At 63.8% G+C, this 17614-nt stretch overlaps 1 protein-coding gene across 13 annotated transcripts in view; it reads right to left on the bottom strand.

The window, feature by feature from the left end:
• Window positions 1-2265: 2265 nt before the first annotated feature.
• Window positions 2266-17614, bottom strand: part of SYNGAP1 (synaptic Ras GTPase activating protein 1) — a 38211-nt gene continuing 22862 nt past the window's right edge. For 5 of the 13 annotated variants that reach the window (XM_066207004.1, XM_066207006.1, XM_066207008.1 and 2 more), the window contains 5 exons: window positions 16005-16178; window positions 13356-13567; window positions 10565-10665; window positions 8114-8182; window positions 2266-2541 (listed from right to left, as the gene is read on the bottom strand). In XM_066207004.1, the coding sequence (XP_066063101.1) occupies window positions 2402-2541; window positions 8114-8182; window positions 10565-10665; window positions 13356-13567; window positions 16005-16178 (696 nt within the window). In that variant the 3' untranslated portion in view covers window positions 2266-2401. The other 8 variants (XM_066207011.1, XM_066207017.1, XM_066207005.1 and 5 more) reach the window with 7 other exon arrangements.

The raw sequence follows: 17614 nt of genomic DNA, 5'->3' as shown, positions 1-17614 counted from the left end.
GGGGGGGCAGTGAATGGGGGGTCCCGGTAAATTGGGGGGATCCCTGGTGATAACGGGGGGTCCCGGCTGATAACGCGGGGGGGGGGACACAGGACGGAGCCCCAAGGGACCCCCCGGTGCTGGGGACCCCCCTGTGCCCCCCAGTCCCGCCCGGGCCCCCCCAGTCCCGGCGCTGTTCCCGGGGGGTGAAAGGGAAGGGGCCGAACCCCCGGCATGGGTGGGGGGCACAAAGGGGGGCCCGGGCCCGGTGCACGGGGGGGTCGGTACACGAGGGGGGGTCCAGTCCCAGTTCCGGTGCTCGGGGGGGGGGGTCCCGGTGCCCGGTGAGGGGGGGTCAATGCACGGGGGGTCCCGGTGCACGAGGAGGGTCCAGTCCCGGTGCTGGTGCACGAGGGGGGGGCGGTGCCCGAGGGGGGGTCCCGGTGCCCGGTGATTCGTGGGGGGGGAGGGGGTCTCCGGCGGTCCCGGTGCATGAGGGGGGGTCCCGGTGCACGGTGACGGTGATTTGGGGGGGCTCTCCGGTGGTCCCGGTGCCCGAGGCTGGCGATGTTTGAGGGGCTCTCCGGTGGTCCCGGTGCACGATGGGGGGAGGGGTGTCAATGCTCGAGGGGGGGTCCCGGTGCACGGTGACGGCGCTGATCGATGGCGGGGGGGGTCTCCGGTGGTCCCGGTGCACGGTGATTTGGGGAGGGGTCTCCGGTGATCCCGGTGCATGGTGACGGTGATTTGGGGAGGGGTCTCCGGTGATCCCGGTGCATGGTGACGGTGATTTGGGGAGGGGTCTCCGGTGATCCCGGTGCACGGTGATTTGGGGAGGGGTCTCCGGTGGTGCCGGTGCACGGTGACGGTGATTTGGGGACGGGTCTCCGGTGGTCCCGGTGCACGGTGATTTGGGGAGGGGTCTCCGGTGGTCCCGGTGACGGTGATTTGGGGAGGGGTCTCCGGTGATCCCGGTGCACGGTGATTTGGGGAGGGGTCTCCGGTGATCCCGGTGCACGGTGATTTGGGGAGGGGTCTCCGGTGGTCCCGGTGCACGGTGACGGTGATTTGGGGAGGGGTCTCCGGTGGTGACGGTGATTTGGGGAGGGGTCTCCGGTGATCCCGGTGACGGTGATTTGGGGGGGGGTCTCCGGTGGTGCCGGTGCACGGTGACGGTGATTTGGGGAGGGGTCTCCGGTGATCCCGGTGACGGTGATTTGGGGGTGGTCTCCGGTGGTGCCGGTGCACGGTGACGGTGACTTGGGGAGGGGTCTCCGGTGGTGCCGGTGCACGAGGAGGGGGCAGGTGAAACTCGAGGGTCCTGATGCGTGAGGGGGGGTCCTGAGGGGGCGGGTCCCGGTGCACGAGGATGGCGAAATTCGGGGGTCCCGGTGCACGAGGGAGGCTCTCGGTGCACGAGGATGAGGAGGAGGAGGATGGTGATGATGACGGTGGTGGTGGGCGAGGGTCCCGGTGCTTGAGGGAGGGGCTGCTCCTGGTGCAGGGCGGTCCCGGTGCTCGGGGGGGTCCCCGAAGGTGGCGTGTGACACAGAGAGGGACACCGGGGACCCTGGCACGGGCCGGTCCCGGTGACACGCGAGGAGCTCTTGGTGGCACAAGGACCCCCCCGCCCCCCCAGTTTCTCTTGCGCGAGGTCCTGGTGACACGAGGAGCTGGTGGCACTCGAAGGGCTCTTGGTGACACGAGGACGTGGTGGCACCAGGGACCCTCACACGAGGGCGGGGCCGGTGACGCGAGGAGCCCCCCCCCCCCAAATTCCTCCGGGTGACACACGAGGACCTGGTGACACGAGGAGCCCTCGCACGAGGAGCTGGTGACACGCGAGGGGCTCCGGCGCCAGGACCCCCAATTCCTCTTGGTGGCACGAGGAGCCCTCAGACGGGGACCCCAAAAATCCTCGCACGGGGACCCCGAATTCCTCTTGGTGACACGAGGAGGCGGCGGCACGAGGAGCCCTCACACGGGGACCCCAAAATCCTCGCACGGGGACCCCGAAATCCTCACGCGGGGTCCCCAAAATCCTCGCCCCCCTCCCCCCCCCCCGCTTTTCTTTTTTTTTTTGTTTTTCCCCCGCACGAGGAGCCCTTTGCACGAGGACCCCCCCCCCCCCCCCCCCGGCCAAAAAAATAAATTTTCCTCGTGCGAATCCCCCCGAATTCCTCGCCTGGGACCCCCCGCCCAGCGCGAGCCCCCCTCGCCTTCCTCCTCCTCCTCCTCCTCCTCCTCCTCCTCCTCCTCCTCCTCACCCCGGGGGTCTCCGGGTGTTTCCCCCCCCCCCCGCCCTCCCCTTTCCCCCTTTCCCCCCAGGGCTGGGGGGGTCTGGGGGCTGAAGGGGGGGTGCGGGTGCGGTGTTTTTTTTTTGGGGGGGGGGTCCCGGCGACCCCCGGGGCGGGGTCAGTGCTCAGCAGCGGGGCCGCGCCGCTCGCAGCCGTTGGCCGTGATCGGGGGTGGCGGGGGCGGAGGCGGGGGCCGCCCGGGGACCCCCCCGGCCCCCCAAATCACACCCGGGTCTGCTGCACCCACGGCGGAAAGCTGCCTCTCCTGCAAGGCACCGAGGGGGCTCATTCACCCCCCCGCCCCCGCCTCCCTGAACGTCCCCAAAGTGTCCCCAAAGTGTCCCCAAAAAGTGTCCCCGGGACGGGGAAGACCCCCCCCCCCCCACCTCCCCATCCACCCCGCGGGGCTCACTCACCTGCGGCACCGGCGCGGGGCCCTCGGGGCGGCCCCAAATCAACGCGGAGGCGCCCAAAAAAACCAGCCCTGAGCCTGCCCAAACCGTCCCTGACCACCCCCGAAATTAACCCTGAGCCCCGAAAATTAACCCTGAACCCCGAAAATTAACCCTGAACCGCTAAAATGAACCCTGAACCGCTAAAATGAACCCTGACCACCCCCGAAATTAACCCTGAGCCTCCGAAATTAACCCTGAACCACGAAATTAACCCTGAACCCCGAAAATTAACCCTGAACCCCGAAATTAACCCTGAACCGCTAAAATGAACCCTGAACCCCGAAAATTAACCCTGAACCGCTAAAATGAACCTTGACCACCCCCGAAATTAACCCTGAGCCTCCGAAATTAACCCTGAACCCCGAAAATTAACCCTGAACCCCGAAATTAACCCTGAACCGCTAAAATGAACCCTGAACCCCGAAAATTAACCCTGAACCGCTAAAATGAACCTTGACCACCCCCGAAATTAACCCTGAGCCTCCGAAATTAACCCTGAACCCCGAAAATTAACCCTGAACCACGAAATTAACCCTGAACCCCGAAAATGAACCCTGAACCGCTAAAATGAACCCTGACCACCCCCGAAATTAACCCTGAGCCTCCGAAATTAACCCTGAACCACGAAATTAACCCTGAGCCCTAAAATTAACCCTGAACCCCGAAAATTAACCCTGAACCGCTAAAATGAACCCTGATCCCTTTAAATTAACCCTGACTCCTTAAAATCATCCCTGAGTCACCCCGGAATTAACCCTGAGGCCCCAAAATTAACCCCGACCCCATAAAATTAACCCCGAGCCCATAAAATTAACCCCGAGCCCATAAAATTAACCTTGAACCGCTAAAATGAACCCTGACCTGTCCCGAAATTAACCCCGACCCCTAAAATAAACGCCGAACCTCTAAAATTAACCCTGAGCCCCCAAAATTAACCCTGACCTGTCCCGAAATTAACCCTGAACCTCTAAAATGAACCCTAAAATTAATCCTGACTCCTAAAATTAACTCTGACCCCCCAAAAGCATCCCTGAGTCGCCCCAGAATTAACCCCGACCCCTGTAATTAACCCCGACCCCTCCAAACTAACCCAGACCGCCCAAAATCAACCCTGACCTGCCCCGGAATTAGCCCTGACCCCCTAAAATTGACCTTGAACCCCTGAAATTAACCCCGATCTGCCCCAAAATTAACCCCGACTGTTTAAAATTAACCCTGAACCTTAAAAATTATCCTGAAGCCCTAAAATTACCCCAAATCTGCCCCCAAATCATCCCCGAACTACCCCGGAAATAATTAACCCTGACCCCTATAATTAACCCTGAATCCCTGAAATTAACCCTGACCTGCCCAAATATTAACCCTGAACCCCCCAAATTAATCCTGACGCCCTAAAATTAACCCCGAAGCCCCAAATTTAACTTTGATCCCCCTAAAAATTAACCCTGACCCCTATAATTAACCCTGACCCCCCCAAATTAACCCCGACCCCCCCAAATTATTCGTGACGCCCTAAAATTAACCCTGAGCCCCAAAATAACCCTGATCACCCCCAAAATTATCCCCGACCCCCTAAATTAACCCTGACCCCTAAAATTAACCCTGAATCCCTAAAATTAACCCTGACCTGCCCCAAATTAATCCTGACCCCCTAAAATGAACCCCGAGGCCCCAAATTAACCCGGACCCCCCCCCAAAATTAACCCTGACCCCTGTAATTAACTCTGAATCCCTAAAAATTAACCCTGACCTGCCCCAAAATTATCCCTGACCCCCCAAATTAACCCTGACCCCTGTAATTAACCCTGAATCCCTAAAATTAACCCTGACCTGCCCCAAAATTATCCCCGACCCCCCAAATTAACCCTGACCCCTGTAATTAACCCTGAATCCCTAAAATTAACCCTGACCTGCCCCAAAATTATCCCTGACCCCCCAAATTAACCCGGACCCCTGTAATTAACCCTGAATCCCTAAAATTAACCCCGACCCCCCAAATCTTCACCCCGACCCTCTGCAATTGACCCCCGCACCCCAAAACCGCAAAATTAACCCCCCGCCAAAAAAAAAAACCCCGAAGGCAAAGCGCCCCCGACGTGGCGATTGTCCCCAAAAATTGTCCCCAACCCCCCACCCCAAAAAAAAATTGTCCCCGCCCTCCTCTAAAGTGTCCCCAAGTCGCCCGAGTTGTCCCCAGCCCGCCCCGAATTGTCCCCGCCGCCGCGTCGTCCCCTCCCGCGGTGACAGGACATGGCACACGGACACGGTGTCACCTCCCCCCCGTGAGATGGGGACAGACACAAGACACGAGGATGGTGACGGTGACAGCGCCAGCGCTGGGGGACAGCTGGTGACACCCCCCCCCAAACCATGGTCACATCCCCCCCCGGGGGGTGGGGACAATGGTGGCACCTCCAGGGGGTGGGGACAGGGCCGGTGGTGGCACCTGAGGGGACACGGGGACACCTGGGGTGGTGTCCCCAAAGGGTCCCCAGTGTCCACAAGGGACATGGGGACACCTGGAGGGACACGGGGACACCTGGGGTGGTGTCCCCAAAGGGTCCCCAGGGGGTCTCCAGTGTCCACAAGGGACATGGGGACACCAGGAGGGACATGGGGACACCTGGGGTGGTGTCCCCAAAGGGTCCCCAGGGGGTCTCCAGTGTCCACAAGGGACATGGGGACACCTGGAGGGACACGGGGACACCTGGGGTGGTGTCCCCAAAGGGTCCCCAGGGGGTCCCCAGTGTCCACAAGGGACATGGGGACACCAGGAGGGACATGGGGACACCTGGGGTGGTGTCCCCAAAGGGTCCCCAGTGTTCTTGAGGGACATGGGGACACCAGGAAGGACACGGGGACATCAGGAGGGACAAGGGGACACCTGGGACAGTGTCCCCAAGAGGTCCCCTGTGTCCCTGAAGGACATGGGGACACAGAAGGGACAAAGGGACACCTGGGACTGTGTCCCCAGGTGACACAGGGACACGGGAGGGACAGGAGGACACCAGGAGGGACACGGGGACACCTCGGTCCATGTCCCCAAGGGGACATGGGGACACCAGGAGGGACATGGGGACAGCAGGAGGGAGGTGGGGACACCTGGGTCCATGTCCCCAAGGGGACATGGGGACACCAGGAGGGACATGGGGACAGCAGGAGGGAGGTGGGGACACCTGGGTCCATGTCCCCAAGGGGACATGGGGACACAGGAGGGACATGGGGACACCGGCAGTGGTGTCCCCACGGGGTCCTGAGGGGACATGGGCACACGAGAGGGACATGGGGACATTCCAGATCCGTGTCCCCAGTGGTCTCTAATGTCCCTTGGGGACATCTGGATCCATGTCCCCAGTGGTCCCTGATGTCCTCTGGGGACACAGGAGGGTCTTGGGGACATCAGGATCCGTGTCCCCAAGGAGTCCCCAGTGTCCCTCAGGGACATGGGGACATGAGGACAACTGGATCTGTGTCCCCAAGGGTTCCCCAGTGCCCCGAGGGACATGGGGACATGGGGACACCCGGATCTGTGTCCCCAGTGGTCCCCAATGTCCCTCGGGGACACAGGAGAGTCTTGGGGACACTCAGATCCGTGTCCCCAGTGGTCCCTGATGTCCCCTGGGGACACAGGAAGGACACGGGGACACGCGGATCAATGTCCCCAAGGGGTCCCCAGTGTCCCTGAGGGACATGGGGACACCCGGATCAATGTCCCCAGTGCTCCCGAGGGAGGGGGGAGGGACATGGGGACACAGGAGGGACATGGGGACACCCGGATCTGTGCCCCCAGTGTCCCTTGGGGACAGAAAAGGGGCTTGGGGACAGCTGGATCTGTGTCCCCAAGGGGTCCCAGTGTCCCTGAGGGACATGGGAGGGACACGGAGACACCTGGATCAATGTCCCCAGTGTCCCTGAGGGACATCGAGGGACATGGGGACACCTGGATCAATGTCCCCAGTGTCCCTGAGGGACATCCAGGGACATGGGGACACCTGGATCAATGTCCCCAGTGTCCCTGAGGGACATCGAGGGACATGGGGACACCTGGATCAATGTCCCCAGTGTCCCTGAGGGACATTGAGGGACACGGAGACACCTGGATCAATGTCCCCAGTGTCCCTGAGGGACATTGAGGGACATGGGGACACGCGGATCAATGTCCCCAGTGTCCCTGAGGGACATCCAGGGACATGGGGACACGCGGATCAATGTCCCCAGTGTCCCTGAGGGACATCCAGGGACATGGGGACACCTGGATCAATGTCCCCAGTGTCCCTGAGGGACATCGAGGGACATGGGGACACGCGGATCAATGTCCCCAGTGTCCCTGAGGGACATCCAGGGACATGGGGACACGCGGATCAATGTCCCCAAGGGGTCCCCAGTGTCCCTGAGGGACATGGGGACACCCGGATCAATGTCCCCAAGGGGTCCCCAGTGTCCCTGAGGGACATGGGGACACCCGGATCAATGTCCCCAAGGGGTCCCCAGTGTCCCTGAGGGACATGGGGACACCCGGATCAATGTCCCCAGTGCTCCCGAGGTGGGGGGAGGGACATGGGGACACAGGAGGGACATGGGGACACCCGGATCTGTGCCCCCAGTGTCCCTTGGGGACAGAAAAGGGGCTTGGGGACAGCTGGATCTGTGTCCCCAAGGGGTCCCCAGTGTCTCTGGGGGACAGGGGGACACAGGAGGGCCTTGGGGACATCTGGATCCATGTCCCCAAGGGGTCCCAGTGTCCCTGAGGGACATGGGAGGGACACGGAGACACCTGGATCAATGTCCCCAGTGTCCCTGAGGGACATCGAGGGACATGGGGACACGCGGATCTGTGTCCCCAGTGTTCCCGAGGGAGGGGGGAGGGACATGGGGACACAGGAGGGACATGGGGACACGCCAGTCGGTGTCCCCAGTGTCCCTTGGGGACATCACAGGGGCTTGGGGACACCTGGATCCGTGTCCCCGAGGGTTCCCAATGTCCCTTGGGGACACCAAAGGGTCCTGGGGACACCTGGATCTGTGTCCCCAAAGGGTCCCCAGTGTCCCTGAGCGACATGGGGACACTCGAGATCTGTGTCCCCAAGGGGTCCCAATGTCCCGTGGGGACATCGAAGGGTCTCGGGGACACCTGGATCCGTGTCCCCAGAGGTCCCCAATGGCCCCTTGGGGACACGGCAGGGACATGGGGACATTCCAGATCCGCGTCCCCAGTGTCCCTCGGGGACAGCAGAGCGCTTGGGGACACCTGGATCCGTGTCCCCAAGGGGTTCCCAGCGTCCCTTGGGGACACAAGAGGGTCTTGGGGACATCTGGGCTCCGTGTCCCCAAGGGTCCCCCTGTGCGGCCCCGGGGGGTGACAGGGAGGGGACAAGGACCCACCTGGGGTGTCACCGGTGGCCGAGGGTCCGGTGCCACTGGCGGGGCCGGGCCGCGCTACCTGACGGACAGCTGTGACAAGAGAGACACGGGGAGGGGACATCAGGGCCACCGCGGCCACCGCGCCACGCGGGTGGCCCTGAGGTGGCACCGGGGTGGCCCTGAGGTGGCACCGGGGGGACCCCGACCCGAGGAGGGGGCGCGGGAACGGCCCCGTCGCTGGGGGGGGGGGACACGGGGGTGGCCTTGGGGACACGGGGGTGGCCTTGGGGACACGGGGGGGGGGGGGTGTGGCGCTGTCCCTGCGGGGCGGGGCGGGGCTGGGGCGGTGTCACCTCCGCGCTGGAATGTCCCTCTGGTGTCACCCCCGGGGGGGAGGTGGGCTGGCCCTGTGCCCTCGGGGGGTCGCTTTGTCCCCTCAGGGGTGGCTTTGTCCCAGCTGGGGGTGGCCCTGTCCCTCCAGGAGTGGCCCTGGCCCTTCCAGGGGTCGCTTTGTCCCCTCAGGGGTGACCCTGTCCCTTCCGGGGGGGGGGGGGCAATTTGTCCCCCCAGGGGTGGTCCTGTCCCCTCTGGGGGTGGCCCTGTCCCCTCTGGGGTGGCCCTGTCCCCCCAGGGGTGGCCCTGTCCCCCCAGGGGTGGCCCTGTCCCCCCTGGGGGTGGCCCTGTCCCCTTCACGTCCCCCCCTGGGGGGTCACCAGGTCCCGTCTGAGGGGGTCTCTGTCCCCTCCGGGGGTCACTTTGTCCCCTCTGGGGGTGGCCCTGTCCCCTCCAGGGGTCCCTCTGTCCCCCCGGGGGTGGCCCTGTCCCCCTGCGCTCCCCCCCCCCCCCAAGTGCCACCATGTCCCCCCCAGCCCCCCCCCTTGTCCCCCCACGGTCCCCAGAGGTGACAGGAGCCCCCCCGGGGGTCCCCAAACCCCCCCAGAACCCACCAGAACCCCTCAAATCCCCCCCGGGGACACCCAGAGACCCCCCAAAATCCCCCCCCAGACCCCGAATAACCCCCCCAACCCCCCCCCCAAATACCCAAATCCCCCCCCCGACCCCAAAATTCCCCCAAATTCCCCCGAATCCACACCCAGGGACACCCGTAACCCCCCCAAAAAACCTCCAAATATCCCCCAAGGACCCCAAATAACCCCCCCCAATCCCCCAAATCCCCCCCAGAGACCCCAAAATACCCCCCCAGGAGCACCCCCAACCCCCCAAACCCTAATAACCCCAAAAATCCCCCCCAGGGACACTCGTACCCCTCTCAAAACTCAAAAATGCCCATCCACGGACCCCCAAATGACCCCCCCAAACCCCAAAATACCCCCCCAGGGACACCCAAAACCTCCCCAAAATCCCCCAAATACCCCCCAGAGATCCCAAAACCCCCCCCAGGAGCATCCCAACCCCCCAAACCTCCCGAATACCCCCCAGGGAAACCCGTAACCCCCCCAGACCCCCAAATAACCCCCCAGAGACACTCACACCCCCCTCAAACCCCCAAAATCCCCCCCACAGACCCCAAAATAACCCCCAGGGACACCCGTAACCCCCCCAAACCCCCAAAATCTCCCTCACAGACCCCAAATAATCCCCCCAAACCCCCAAATACCCCCCCCAGGAACTTCCATAACCCCCCCAGATCCCCCAAATCCCCCCCCAGGCCCCTAAAATTCCCCCCGGGACACCCATAACCCCCTCAAACCCCCGAAATACCCTCAGGGACACCCATAACCCCCCCAGATCCCCGAAATCCCCCCTACAGACCCCAAAATAACCCCCCCAAAATACCCAAATTCCCCCCCGGGACACCCATAATCCCCCCCCCAGACCCCCCAAATTCCCCCCCGGGACACCCATAATCCCCCCCAGACCCCCAAATTCCCCCCCGGGACACCCATAATCCCCCCCAGACCCCCCCAAATCCCCCCCACAGACCCCCCAAACCCCCCCAGATCTCCAAATACCCCCAGGGACACCCGTAACCCCCCCAGACCCCCCCCAAATCCCCCCCAGGGACACCCGTAACCCCCCCAGACCCCCCCAAATACCCCCAGGGACACCCGTAACCCCCCCAGACCCCCCCAAATCCCCCCCAGGGACACCCGTAACCCCCCCAGACCCCCCCAAATACCCCCAGGGACACCCGTAACCCCCCCCAGACCCCCCCCAAATACCCCCAGGGACACCCGTAACCCCCCCAGACCCCCCCAAATCCCCCCCAGGGACACCCGTAACCCCCCCAGACCCCCCCAAATACCCCCAGGGACACCCGTAACCTCCTCAAAACCCCAAACGCCCCCCCCAGACCCCCCCAAATCCCCCCCCGGGGACACCCATAATCCCCCCCAGACCCCCCAAATTCCCCCCAACCCCCGTCCCCGGGCCCCCCCCGCCCCCCGCCCCCAGCGCGGCGTGGGATGGCCGATGTCACACGGAGCAGAGCAATGACATTGTAATTTCCACCTGAGCGTCGAGCAGCCGCCGCCGGCCCTCGGACGGGTCGTGGGCGCCCAAGTGATCCCTGCGCAGCTCCTGCTCCACCAGCATCAGCCTGCGGGGCCAGGCTTCACCGGGGTCATGCTGCCACCCCCCCGGGGACATCCCCGGGGACACCCAGGGACACCCCCCGGGCCGTGCGGGCAGCCCCCGGGACGTGGGGACACCGCCGGGGACAGCCCCGGGGACGTGGGGACACCGCCGGGGACATGGGGACACCGCCGGGGACAGCCCCGGGGACATGGGGACACCGCCGGGGACATGGGGACACCGCCGGGGACAGCCCCGGGGACATGGGGACACCGCCGGGGACACCGCCGGGGACGTGGGGACACCGCCGGGGACAGCCCCAGGGACATGGGGACACCGCCGGGGACACCGCCGGGGATGTGGGGACACCGCCGGGGACATGGGGACACCACTGGGGACAGCCCCAGGGACATGGGGACACCGCCGGGGACACCGCCGGGGATGTGGGGACACCGCCGGGGACGTGGGGACACCTCTGGGGACAGCCCCAGGGACATGGGGACACCGCCGGGGACGTGGGGACACCGCCGGGGACATGGGGACACCGCCGGGGACAGCCCCAGGGACATGGGGACACCGCCGGGGACGTGGGGACACAACCGGGGACATCCCCGGGGACATGGGGACACCGCTGGGGACGTGGGGACACCGCCGGGGACATGGGGACACCGCTGGGGACATCCCCCCGGGGACATGGGGACACCGCTGGGGACGTGGGGACACCGCTGTGGACATCCCCGGGGACACCCAGGGACACCCCCCGGGCCATGTGGACAGTCCCCGGGACGTGGGGACACCGCCAGGGACACCCCCCGGGCCGTGGGGACAGCCCCGGGGACACGGGGGCACTGCCAAGGACAGCCCCCAGGACATGGGGACACCGCCGGGGACATGGGGACAGCCCCGGGTCATGGGGACACCACCAGGGACAGCCCCGGGTCATGGGGACAACCCCAGGGGTACCTTGGGGACACCCAGGGACAGCTCAAGGACATGGGGACAGCCCGAGGGACACGGCCTGGGTTGTGGGGACAACCCCAGGGACACCCCCGGGTCATGGGGACACCACCAGGGACAACCCCAGGGACATGGGGACACATCCAGGGACACCCTGGGGACACCCAGGGACAAACCCAGGGACATGGGGACACCCCCCGGGTCATGGGGACATTGCCAGGGTCATGGAGACCCTTCCAGGGACACCCCGGGGACACCTCAAGGACATGGGGACACCCTGGGGACACCCTGGGGACACCCAAAGCCACGGGGACACGCCAGGGACACCCCCGGAGACGTGGGGACACACGTGGGCCGTGCCATGTGCTCATGTCCCTTGATGTCCCCATGGCCCCTGTCACCTCTGTGTCACCCATGTGCTACCTGTGCCCGTGTCACCACCACGTCCTTCTGTGTCCCCTGTGCCCCTGTGTCCCTCTGTCCCTGGTGTCATTCTGTGTGTCCCCAATGTCCCTGTGTCCCTGTGTCCCTGTGTCCCTCTGTCCCTGGTGTCATTCTGTGTGTCCCCAATGTCCCTGTGTCCCTGTGTCCCTCTGTCCCTGGTGTCATTCTGTGTGTCCCCAATGTCCCTGTGTCCCTGTGTCCCTGTGTCCCTCTGTCCCTGGTGTCATTCTGTGTGTCCCCAATGTCCCTGTGTCCCTGTGTCCCCAGTGTCCCTCTGTCCCTGGTGTCATTCTGTGTGTCCCCAATGTCCCTGTGTCCCTGTGTCCCCAGTGTCCCTCTGTCCCTGGTGTCATTCTGTGTCCCTGGTGTCATTCTGTGTGTCCCCAATGTCCCTGTGTCCCTGTCTCCCTGTGTCCCCTGTGTCCCTCTGTCCCTGGTGTCATTCTGTGTGTCCCCAATGTCCCTGTGTCCCTGTGTCCCCAGTGTCCCTCTGTCCCTGGTGTCATTCTGTGTGTCCCCAATGTCCCTGTGTCCCTGTGTCCCTCTGTCCCTGGTGTCATTCTGTGTGTCTCCAATGGCTCTGTGTCCCTGTCTCCCTGTGTCCCCAGTGTCCCTCTGTCCCTGGTGTCATTCTGTGTGTCCCCAATGTCCCTGTCTCCCTGTGTCCCCAGTGTCCCTCTGTCCCTGGTGTCATTCTGTGTGTCCCCAATGTCCCTGTGTTCCTGTGTCCCTCTGTCCCTGGTGTCATTCTGTGTGTCCCCAATGTCCCTGTGTCCCTGTGTCCCCTGTGTCCCTCTGTCCCTGGTGTCAGTCTTTGTCCCCTGTGTACCCAGTGTTCCTCTGTCTCTGGTGTCATTCTGTGTCCTCAAGTGTCCCTCTGTCCCTGGTGTCATTCTGTGTGTCCCCAATGTCCCTGTGTCCCCTGTGTCCCTCTGTCCCTGGTGTCAGTCTTTGTCCCCTGTGTCCCCAGTGTCCCTCTGTCTCTGGTGTCATTCTGTGTCCTCAAGTGTTCCTCTGTCCCTGGTGTCATTCTGTGTGTCCCCGCTGTCCCCGTGTGTCCCTCACCTGCCGATGATGCTCTTGATCTGGGAGTCCCCGTGTGTCCCTGTCTTTCCCCGTGTGTCCCTGTGTCCCCCGTGTCCCCAGTGATGTCCCCGTGTCCCCGTGTGTCCCCGCTGTCCCCGTGTGTCCCTCACCTGCCGATGATGCTCTTGATCTGGGAGTCCCCGTGTGTCCCTGTCTTTCCCCGTGTGTCCCTGGTGTCCCCGTGTCCCCAGTGATGTCCCCGTGTCCCCGTGTGTCCCCGCTGTCCCCGTGTGTCCCTCACCTGCCGATGATGCTCTTGATCTGGGAGTCCTTCTCCTGCTGCTGCTGCCGGAGCCGTTTCTCGCTGAGCTCCAGGCGCTGCTGGTACTGCAGGAGGATGCGGCTCGTCTGCTCCTCCTGCGTCACCAGGCGCCGCTCGTACTCCTCCAGCTTGCGGTTGGACATGTGCAGCCGCTCCTTCAGCGAGTGGATCTCCTCCTCGTACTCCTTCACCTGCCAAAGGGACACTGCAGCGCACCTGGGAACGCCCGGGCACACCTGGGACCTGCTAAAACCCTGCTACAACCCCGCTACGGGCACACCTGTGACACCTGGGCACAGCTATGGGCACACCTGTGACACCTGGGTACACCTGGATCTCCTCCTTGTACTCCTTCACCTGCCAAAGGGACACTGCAGCGCACCTGGGACACCTGGGCACAGCTACAACCCTGCTATGGGCACACCTGTGACACCTGGGCACAGCTATGGGCACACCTGGGACACCTGGATCTCCTCCTCGTACTCCTTCACCTGCCAAAGGGACACTGCAGTGCACCTGGGAACGCCCGGCACACCTGGGACCTGCTAAAACCCTGCTAAAATCCTGCTATGGACACACCTGTGACACCTGGGCACAGCTATGGGCACACCTGGGACACCTGGGCACACCTGGGCACAGCTACAACCCTGCAATGGGCACACCTGTGACACCTGGGTACACCTGGATCTCCTCCTCGTACTCCTTCACCTGCCAAAGGGACACTGCAGCGCACCTGGGAACACCTGGGCACACCTGGGACCTGCTAAAACCCTGCTACAACCCCGCTACGGGCACACCTGTGACACCTGGGTACACCTGGATCTCCTCCTCGTACTCCTTCACCTGCCAAAGGGACACTGCAGCGCACCTGGGAACACCTGGGCACACCTGGGACCTGCTAAAACCCTGCTACAACCCCGCTATGGGCACACCTGTGACACCTGGGCACAGCTATGGGCACACCTGTGACACCTGGATCTCCTCCTCGTACTCCTTCACCTGCCAAAGGGACACTGCAGTGCACCTGGGAACGCCCGGCACACCTGGGCACACCTGGGACCTGCTAAAACCCTGCTACAACCCCGCTATGGGCACACCTGTGACACCTGGGTACACCTGGATCTCCTCCTCGTACTCCTTCACCTGCCAAAGGGACACTGCAGCGCACCTGGGAACACCTGGGCACAGGTACAACCCCGCTACGAGCACACCTGTGACACCTGGGCACAGCTATGGGCACACCTGGGACACCTGGATCTCCTCCTCGTACTCCTTCACCTGCCAAAGAGACACTGCAGTGCACCTGGGAACGCCCGGCACACCTGGGCACACCTGGGACCTGCTAAAACCCCGCTAAAATCCTGCTATGGGCACACCTGTGACACCTGGGCACAGCTATGGGCACACCTGGGACACCTGGGCACACCTGAGTACAGCTACAACCCTGCTATGGGCACACCTGTGACACCTGGGTACACCTGGATCTCCTCCTTGTACTCCTTCACCTGCCAAAGGGACACTGCAGCACACCTGGGCACACCTGTGTCACTCATACCTGTACACTCACACCTGGACACACCTGGAACACATGTATCACTCACAGCTGGGCACACCTGTGTCAGTCACACCTGTACACGCACACCTAGGGACACCTAGGCACACCTGGGCACACCTGTGCCACTCACGCCTGGGCACACCTGTGTCAGTCACACCTGGGCACGCCTGTACACTCATACCTGTACACTCACACCTGGGCACACCTGTATCATTCACACCTGTGTCAGTCACACCTGGGCACACCTGTATCAGTCACACCTGTGTCAGTCACACCTGGGCACACCTGTGTCAGTCACACCTGGGCACGCCTGTACACTCATACCTGTAGACTCACACCTGGGCACACCTGTATCATTCACACCTGTGTCAGTCACACCTGGGCACATCTGTATCAGTCACACCTGTGTCAGTCACATGTGGACACACCTGTATCAGTCACATCTGTGTCAGTCACACCAGGGCACACCTGTATCAGTCACACCTGTGTCAGTCACACCTGGGCACACCTGTATCAGTCACACCTGTGTCAGTCACACCTGGGCACACCTGTATCAGTCACACCTGTGTCAGTCACACCTGGGCACACCTGTATCAGTCACACCCGTGTCAGTCACACGTGGACACACCTGTATCAGTCACACCTGTGTCAGTCACACCTGGGCACACCTGTATCAGTCACACCTGTGTCAGTCACATGTGGACACACCTGTATCAGTCACACTTGGACACACCTGTACACTCACACCTGTGTCAGTCACACCTGGGCACACCTGTATCACTCACACCTGTGTCAGTCACACCTGGGCACACCTGTATCAGTCACACCTGTGTCAGTCACACCTGGGCACACCTGTATCAGTCACACCTGTGTCAGTCACATGTGGACACACCTGTATCAGTCACACCCATGTCAGTCACACCTGGGCACACCTGTATCAGTCACACCTGTGTCAGTCACACCTGGGCACACCTGTATCAGTCACACCCGTGTCAGTCACACCTGGGCACATCTGTATCAGTCACACCTGTGTCAGTCACACCTGGGCACACCTGGGCACACCTGTCCCCTACCCGGTCCAGCCGGCTCTCGTCCATGGACTTGGAGTACTCCTTGAGCTTGTACTCCTCGCGCTCGATGTGCGCGCTCTCGATGTCGGCCGACAGGTGCGGCATGTTGGACACCCAGGCCACCGTGCGCTCCGACGCCGGCAGCACCGGGTTCAGCGTGGACGGCGTCTGCGACGCCTGCGGGGACACCGGGGGGACATGGGGACAGTGCGGGGACACCGGGGGACGGGGGGACAGGGGGGACAGTGAGGGGACACCGGGGGGACGGGGGGACAGTGAGGGGACACCGGGGGGACATGGGGACAGTGAGGGGACACCGGGGGACGGGGGGACAGTGAGGGGACACCGGGGGGACATGGGGACAGTGAGGGGACACCGGGGGACGGGGGGACAGTGAGGGGACACCGGGGGACGGGGGGGACATGGGGACAGTGAGGGGACACCGGGGGGACATGGGGACAGTGAGGGGACACCGGGGACACCGGGGGGACAGGGGGGACAGTGAGGGGACACCGGGGGACGGGGGGACAGTGAGGGGACACCGGGGACACCGGGGGGACATGGGGACAGTGAGGGGACACCGGGGGGACGGGGGGACAGGGGGGACAGTGAGGGGACACCGGGGGGACGGGGGGACAGTGAGGGGACACCGGGGGGACGGGGGGGACATGGGGACAGTGAGGGGACACCGGGGACACCGGGGGGGACATGGGGACAGTGAGGGGACACCGGGGGGACATGGGGACAGTGAGGGGACACCGGGGGGACGGGGGGGACAGGGGGACAGTGAGGGGACACCGGGGGGACGGGGGGACAGTGAGGGGACACCGGGGACACCGGGGGGACATGGGGACAGTGAGGGGACACCGGGGGGACGGGGGGGACATGGGGACAGTGAGGGGACACCGGGGACACCGGGGGGACATGGGGACAGTGAGGGGACACCGGGGGGACAGGGGGGACAGGGGGACAGTGAGGGGACACCGGGGGGACGGAGGGGACATGGGGACAGTGAGGGGACACCGGGGACAGTGAGGGGACACAGGGGACACGGGGGGACACAGGGGACACGGGGCAGCGAGGGGACACGGGGGACACGGGGGACACGGGGGACACGGGGGACACGGGGATAGTGAGGGGACATGGGGACAGCGCAGGGACATGGGGACAGTGCAGGGACATGACATTGTGGGGACACAGGGACAGTGCGGGCACCGAGAGGAGACACGAGGACAGCAAGGGGACACACGGGGGACACACGGGGACACACGGGGGGCACACGGGGACACACGGGGGGCACACGGGGGACACACGGGGACACACGGGGGGACATGGCATGGGGACAGCGAGGGGACAGCGCAGGGACAGCACAGGGACACGAGGACAGAGCGGGGAAACAGGGACAGCGAGGGGACATTGTGGGGATACAGGGACACCCAGGGGACACCCAGGGGACAGTGCGGGGACACGGAGTGAGCAGGGACATTGTGGGGACACGGGGACAGCGTGGGGACATTGGGGGGTGCGGGGGTAAAGGGCGATGTGCGGGGAGATGGGGACACGGGGACGTGAGGGGACAGGGGGACATTGGGGGAGATGGGGATGTGGGGACA

This window comes from Chamaea fasciata, unplaced genomic scaffold, assembly GCF_029207755.1.
Source record: "Chamaea fasciata isolate MVZ Bird 193981 ecotype frontalis unplaced genomic scaffold, bChaFas1.0.hap1 SCAF_32, whole genome shotgun sequence".
In the NCBI taxonomy this organism is placed as follows: domain Eukaryota; kingdom Metazoa; phylum Chordata; class Aves; order Passeriformes; family Sylviidae; genus Chamaea; species Chamaea fasciata.
The sequence above is the reverse complement of the archived record's forward strand: the minus strand, read 5'-3'. Positions and strand labels throughout refer to the sequence as shown.